This window comes from Chiloscyllium punctatum, chromosome 40, assembly GCF_047496795.1.
Source record: "Chiloscyllium punctatum isolate Juve2018m chromosome 40, sChiPun1.3, whole genome shotgun sequence".
NCBI lineage: Eukaryota > Metazoa > Chordata > Chondrichthyes > Orectolobiformes > Hemiscylliidae > Chiloscyllium > Chiloscyllium punctatum.
In genome coordinates this window covers 45,208,788-45,216,516 of record NC_092778.1, presented here as the reverse complement: position 1 = coordinate 45,216,516, position 7,729 = coordinate 45,208,788, and the positions used below count along the sequence as shown (strand labels likewise).

The window sequence follows — 7,729 nt, the reverse complement described above, 5'->3', positions numbered from 1 at the left end:
TACTGCTGATGATGGAGATCTGAGATTAAAAACAGAAATTTATAGAATCCCAACAGTGTGTTCAGCCCTTCAAGTCTGCACCAATCCTTCAAAGAACATTTCATCCAAATCCGCCCACTCTATCCCAGTAACCCTGCATTTCCCACAGCCACTCTACCAATCTGCACATTCCTGGAGACTATGGACAATTTAGCATGGCCAATCCACCATTGTGTAGGTTCCACATAGACAGTCACGTGGGTGGAATTGAACCCAGGTCCCTGGCACTGTGAGGTATCCATGCTAACCACTGAGCGTCCATCCCATTCCGAGAGAAACTTAGCAACTCTGGCAGCATCTGTGGAGAGAAAGCGGATTTAACATTTCAAGTTCAATGACCATACAGAACCATGAAAATGCTACCAGTTATGTGCTGTGCAGTCCAGGTGGAAGCCCAGCCACAGATACAGAGGTGGAATGTGGAGGGTGGGTACTGGTGCTATGAAGTTCCTGGAGGTCATCAGCTAGATGGATAAGAGACTTCAGTCTCTAACAACAGCATAAATCCCAACACACTTCCATCTCTCTTCAGTTCTTAAGGCGATTCACATTGGATTCAAATTCAGTCTGTTTCTCTCCACAGATGCTGCTAGAGCTGCTAACATGTCAAAACTTCAACATGTTAATAACTGAATTGAATGAAGCAGCAATAACTATTTCTGGAATAAATTGTTTCTTGAGCTGAAATGGATAAGGAGAAACTGTTATAAAGAAATTAAAAGCAATGTGCAATTAAGCATTTCTGGGAATAAACAACATAAACAGGCTGTTTCCTAGGAAAGAGGAGATAACACTGTTTTGTGACAAATGGGAAATTAATTCTGCCTGCAGAAGGAATGTTCTGAAGTAAAGGGGTTAATTGCAGGAAAAAGTTGATTTTAAACAGACAGCTAACTCAATTGTAAAAAGGAAGCTAGATTAGATTACTTACAGTGCAGAAACAGGCCCTTTGGCCCAACAAGTCCACATCGACCCTCCAAAGAACAACCCACCCAGACCCATTCCCCTAACACTAGGGCAATTTAGTATAGGTAAAAACAACGAGGTAAAAACAATGACTGCAGATGCTGGAAATCAGATTCTGGATTAGTATTGCTGGAAGAGCATAGCAGTTCAGGCAGCATCTAAGCAGCTTCGAAATCAACGTTTTGGGCAAAAGCCCTTCATCAGGAATCATCGATTTCGAAGCTACTTGGATGCTGCCTGAACTGCTGTGCTCTTCCAGCACCACTAATCCAGAAGGCAATTTAGTATAGCCAATTCACCTAACCTGCACATTTTTGGACTGTGGGAGGAAACCCACAACAACACAGGGAGAATGTACACCCTGAGGTGAGAATTGAACCCAGGTCTCTGGTGCTGTGAGGCAGCAATGCTAACCACTGTGCCACCATGCCACCCAGCTACTTCTGCTGAGAAGTCAAACTATAGACTCAAAGTCTTCAAAAATGTAACCAATGTTAGAGATGAAAGAACATATTGAATCATCAATAATGTCACACCACAAACTTGAATGAAAGAAAATCATACAAGAATCCAAATCCAACACAGTGGCAGAACTTCCAAGGACAACACTGCCCACGGATTGAACCCTGTTTTTCCAGAGACAGATACTGTTGGTTAGAATCCTGGCTAATCTTCTCCATTAATCGGTTCTTAATTCTTCTACCAATAAATTCCTTAAAGATAAATTAGATATTTTGTTGCTGATACTTTGTGTCCATTCTCAATGAAGTGAGCTCTCGATAGCTAAAGCTTTCATTTGTTCATCTGTAAACGTTTGCTATAAATTCTGTGTCTTACAGTTGTGTACTCCACAACCACCTGATGAAGGAGCAGCGCTCAGAAAGCTAGTGCTTTCAATTAAACCTGCTGGACTATACCCTGGTGGTGGTGTGTGATTTTTAACTTTGTACAGCCCAGTCCAACAACGGCACGTCTTAATCATGGCTTTCATTTGTAATTGATACATCCCAGCGGAGGTGGCGCTGTGAGCCTCCAAAGCCAGTGATAACAGGTAGGTTTGCTCTTGCCACAGTTGTCCCGTTGGTGATAGCGGTGTAGCCGGTTATAGTGAGAGTCGTGAGCGTGGTGCTCGGTGTTCGGGGTTGTCCTCCGTGAAGCGACAGCTGAGGGGACAGTGAGAAGTCATTTACGAACTCGGATCACCTGAAGAGGGAGATGGTAAGTGAATAATAGATTGAAGGAAGGAAGGAAGGAAGGAGGGAGGCCGGCCGGCCGGTAGTCAGTTCATTCGTCCCGCGTGGGGAAGCCGCAGGCCCCGGGTCACGTTTCCTCCGGAGCGGCCACAGGATGCAGAGCCTACCGCGGCCGGTTTATGCCCTGACCCCCGGAGCTCAGTGAGCCTGGATTAACGGCTTTGCGGCTTCTGTAGACCTTGTGACCTCCCCTCCTGCTCCTTATTTTTTTTAAACCCGGGGGGGTGGTGGGCGGGAGGAGGAGGTGGCTGACATCTTCGGGCCCTGTTGACAGCCTGGTGGGGAATTACATGTGCGACACTCGTGGAGACCAACGCGGTAAAAGCAATAACTGCAGATGCTGGAAACCAGATTCTGGGTTAGTGGTGCTGGAAGAGCACAGCAGTTCAGGCAGCATCCAACGAGCAGCCCTCCCATCCTGTCAGTGCTGGCCAAGAGAGAACCAACCCAATCTCTCTTTCCAGCTTTTCGCTTAAGGCCGCTGCGATCACATTGTCTCCAGGGTTATCCCCAAATACGTTTTTTAACATTGCTGTCACAGGACATTATTTAGAAGTGCCAGTGTTGGACTGGCGTGGACAAAGTTTTAAAAAAATCTCTCAACCTGACCTGATGTGATTTTTTTTTTGACATTGGTTTTAAAAAGTAGCGCGTGTTTAGCGGCGCACTGCCTGGAGGCAGATTCAGTCGTGCCTTTCAAAAGGGACCTGAATAATAACCCAAAGAAATAAGTGGATTTCGTGTGATCAAGAATCTATCGATCTCAGCCTTAAATATGCACAAGGACTCTGCTCCCACAGCGCTCTGTGGCAAGGAGTTCCGAAGAGAGAGAATTTTTACTGAAATTCCTCCTCATTTCAGTCTTAAATTGGTGCCCTTTTAACTCTGAGGCTATGCCCTCTGGTCCCTGACACTCCCATGAGGGGAAACATCCTCTCAGCAGCTACCTTGTCAAGCCCTCGAAAATCCTACGTTTCACTGAAATCACTTCTCATTCTTTTAACTCCAGTGAATAGTGACCAACCTGTTCAACCTTTGCTGATAAGGCAATCTCTCCATACTGGGGATCACCCTAGTGAATCTTCTGTGAACTGCCTCCAATGGAGTAATATTTTCTCTCAAATCTTGCCAGAAGGTAGAAAATGGTAGAGCTGTGGGTAAAGGCCAAGGAGTGGGACTGGCAAAGTTGCTCTTGTATGGAACTGGGGTGAATATAGCAACCTGTGTAACCATTCTTTTGATGCCTCCTTTCAAATAATTAAAGACCCTGCTACTCTCTGGATCGATTATTCTGGAGCAATACAATTCCACGTCCCTTTTTAATTTCTTAATATACTTTATCATAGAATCATACAGTATAAAAGAGGCCCTTCGAGACTGCACTAAGCTACTTGAAATCTAACACACTCACTTCTAACACTTGGCTGATGGCCTTGATGTTTTGATGTTTCAAGTACTCATCCAAGTACTTTAGTGAAGGTTGAGATGTTTCCAGCTTCCACCCTCCTAAAATCCCTTCTAAACCATCTGCTTTTCACCTTAAAATTATACTCCCCTTGATAGAAATTTTCCATTCAGTCTGTTCACAACTGTTATTACACACCTGGAGCAGGTTGAACTTTAATCTCAGCTTCCTGGCCCAGATTAGGCATGCCACCACTGCAATGGAATTGCCCAATGTCCCTTTGTTATTGACCCTTCAACTAATTGAAATAACTGCTTCTATTTTTGTGCATGCCCCACAATCTTTTATGCACTTTAGTCAGGTCCCTCCCCAGTCCTGTCTGCTCCCAAGAAAACAACCCCGACTCAGTGGTTAGCACTGCTGCCTGACAGCTTCAGGGTCCCAGGTTCGATTCCAGCCTTGGGCAACCGTCTGTGTGGAGTTTGCACATTCTCCCTGTGTCTGCGTGGGTTCTCTCCAGGTGCTCTGGTTTCCTCCCACAGACCAAAGATGTACAGGTCAGGTGAATTGGCCATGCTAAATTGCCCGTAGTGTTAGATGCATTAGTCAAAGGAAATGGGCCTGGGTAGGTTACTCTTCAGAGGGTCAGTGTGGACTGGTTGGGCTGAAGGGCCTGTTTCCACACTGTAGGGAATCTAATCTAATCTATCCTGCCTCTTAGTTGAAATGTTCCTTCCCAGGCAAATCCTGGTGAATCTCCTTTGCACTACTTCCAATGCAGTCATATCCTTCCTATAATGTGGTGGCCAGAACTACACACAGTCCTCCAACTGTGGCCTAATTAAAAGTTTTGTACAACTCCATGACTGAAAGGTAAGTGTCCTGAATGCCTCCTTAACTGTCCCCATCAGGGATCTGTTCCTGTCAGCTTCCTGCCATTCAGTGAGTACTCCTTTGTCTTGCTACTACTTCCAAAGTGCATCATCCTCTTTTTTTTTCATAATTAAGTTCCATCAGTCCATCTGAACAATCCATATCCTCCTGTAACCCAAGACCACCTTCCTCAGTCAATTTTTGTCAGTTATACAATATGGAAACAGACCCTTCAGTCCAACGTGTCCATGCCAATGAGATATCCTAAATTAGTCTGGTTGCATTTGGCCCATGTCTGTCTCAGCCTTTCCTATTCACATCCAAATGTCTCAAGTGTTAACTGTACCTTCATCTGGCAGTTAATTTTGCACAAGAACCACCTTGTGGGGGCACATATTGCCCCTTTGGGTCCTTTCTAAATCTTTCCCTTCTCACCTTTTTTAAAAAAAAATGCCTGCTAATTTCAAACCCCCCTACCCTAGGGAAAAGACCTTTTTGCTATTCACCTCTATCTATAGGGTCATAGAGATGTACAGCATGGAAACAAACTCTTTGGTCCAACTTCTCTTTTAAGGTCATCCAGCCTCTTCTTATAACTGACTCTTCTCTCCTCTCTTTCTTCACCTCTTTCCCCCCCCCCCCCCCCCCCCCCCCCAAAGTCCTGGTAACATCCTTTTAAATCTTTTCTGCACCCTCTATGATTTAATATCTTCAGCATTTTGTCATCCATGAATGGAGGGATAATAAATACATTTTCATTTTTTTTTATATATCATGAACAATACAGTCTGTATAGTATATATTTAGCTCTAACAAATGCAACTTTTTGTCAATGTAGACGGAGCAAGACGTTAACCCTAAAGCATATCCTCTTGCGGATGCCCAGCTAACAAAGACAATTCTAGATCTTGTGCAGCAAGCTGGGAACTATAAACAGCTTCGAAAAGGAGCTAATGAAGGTACTTTAAAGTTTCTAAGTACAGTGTGCACATTAAAACAGTTTACTTATAATTGATATTCCATCAGCTCTTTATGTAGACGTTCACAAGGGAATCGAAAGTACTGGCAGTGGGTCTATCATTAAATTTAATGGGGTGTAGGTCTGCTTGCTGAGCTGTAGGTTTGATATCCAGACATTTCATTACCTGGCTAGGTAACATCATCAGTGGCGACCTCCAAGTGAAGCGAAGCTGTTGTCTCCTGCTTTCTATTTATATCTTTCTCCTGGATGGGGTTTGTGGTGATGTCATTTCCTGTTCACTTTCTGAGGGGTTGATAGATGGCATCTAGATCTATGAGCTTGTTTGTGGCGTTCTGGTTGGTATGCCAGGCCTCCAGGAATTATTTATTTGGTAGGTTTAATTTGGAGGAGGTGGAATCAGTTTCTTTACTCAACTGTTCTGTGAAGAGGGAGGGGTGGAGTGCTTCCTTTGCCTTTCTCCTCACCTCTCTCTCTAAGCCAGAGAGAATTAATAGAAATATGTCTTTGCAGCCACCAAGACCTTGAACAGAGGAATTGCTGAATTCATAGTGATGGCTGCTGATGCTGAACCGTTGGAGATTATCCTTCACTTACCTCTTCTCTGCGAAGACAAAAATGTGCCTTACGTTTTTGTAAGATCTAAACAGGCTCTGGGCCGTGCGTGTGGTGTGTGTCGGCCTGTCATTGCATCCTCTGTCACCATAAAGGAAGGCTCTCAGCTGAAACCACAGATTCAGTCTGTTCAACAGGCAGTTGAACGTCTACTGGTTTGAATTGATGTGACAGTCAGTGGAATATTCAATGGCTGAACAGGAATGGCCTCAAACCATCAGTCATGTACATTCCACTTTTTTCAAAGATGCTTTTGAACATTGTGACAGGATTGTTCAAAGGGTGCATTTATAATCTAATTTCTTAAATAAAAGTGCTTTGTCTGAACACTGTCTAATGTGTATACCTCTGAAAATTCTTTAAAATGCTGGACTGGCATTGTATAACAGAACTCTTCTAACTTTAGATGGTAGCAAAGGTCAGTAGTCCCTAATCCAAAAGGTAAATTTTGTCTTTCCATCAATGTAAGCTTTTCTTATCCTGCCTTTCACCTATACCAGTTTTTGATGGAGAGATGTAATGAGTTGGATTTCTTGCAGTATTCATTCAGGGATGTGGATGTTAATGGCATGATCAATTATTTGTCTATCCCTAAATTAGTCAGATGTACAGCACAAAAGACTCTGATCCAAATTATCCATACTAACTGGATATTCTAAATTAATCTCGTCCTATTTACTAGCATTTGGCCCATATCCCTTTTAAAGTGGAAGAAAGCCAATTTTGACAACTTTTAGATCAGGTTTATTCTTTTCCATAAGTTGTTATCACTAGTCCAAGGTACTCATCCACTCAGTCACTTGCCCTGCCTTTTTTGCAAAGAGTAGATCAAGTTTTTCCCCTCCTCAGTCACCCTCAAGGGAGTATGTGGATGTACCTGAATCATCACTGTGCCAAACTGAGTGAAGACTTTAGTCCAGCAAGTCACTTGCCATGTGTTACACAAGTGTAGGTAGATTAGGTGTACTCACCTTGATAGTCAAAGCCAGGTAGAAGTGTGAAGGTTACAGAAGAGATAGATGTAGATAATAGAAACTCTCTACTGGAGGTGTAGGAAATTCCTACCCATATGGGGATATCAGTAGCACCAACAAAGCCACTGTGTACATATATACTCCATCATTCCAGATTACCTGGCTGTAGGGTTGCTCACTGAGCTTGAAGGCTTGTTTTCAGACATTTCATCACCAGATTAGGTAACATTAGTGAGCCTCCAGAGGGTGGCCCACTTTGTTTAGGTTTCCTTGGGTTGATGTCACCACAGGAAATGACATCATTTCTAATTCCAGATTGCCCTTTGACTGACCACCATCTTCAATGTGCTATGAAGGAGGAAACTTAGAACCCAGCATGGAAGGAGTCCCATTTTCACACAAAGGTAATGAGATGGGGGAAGGTAGAAGTGAAACAGGGCCATTCTCCTGCCCTTGTTGCCTTTCAGCCGTCAGGGTAAATTAGATGATACACTGCCAATAAAAGTTGGTGTTGGAGGGTACAAAAGTTGCTCTGAATAGCATAAAGTTTATATATTGGAGCTGTAGCCATTGAGGTGAGTGGCAAATGAATGATGTAATTTTGAATATTTTATGAATGGTTTAA

At 43.5% G+C, this 7,729-nt stretch overlaps 1 protein-coding gene across 1 annotated transcript; it reads left to right on the top strand.

Annotated features, from left to right (window-relative positions):
* The first annotated feature begins 2,057 nt into the window (after positions 1-2,057).
* Positions 2,058-6,457, top strand: snu13b (SNU13 homolog, small nuclear ribonucleoprotein b (U4/U6.U5)). Its single transcript, XM_072559761.1, has 3 exons — positions 2,058-2,223; positions 5,375-5,495; positions 6,029-6,457. Exons 1-3 carry the CDS (start codon positions 2,221-2,223, stop codon positions 6,289-6,291), a joined length of 387 nt encoding a protein of 128 aa, XP_072415862.1. The 5' UTR covers positions 2,058-2,220; the 3' UTR covers positions 6,292-6,457.
* Positions 6,458-7,729: the final 1,272 nt, after the last annotated feature.

Coding starts and splice junctions, on each gene's coding strand:
- snu13b (XM_072559761.1), top strand. Junction 5,496..6,028: donor TCGAAAAGGAGCTAATGAAG/GTACTTTAAAGT, acceptor ATGTCTTTGCAG/CCACCAAGACCTTGAACAGA.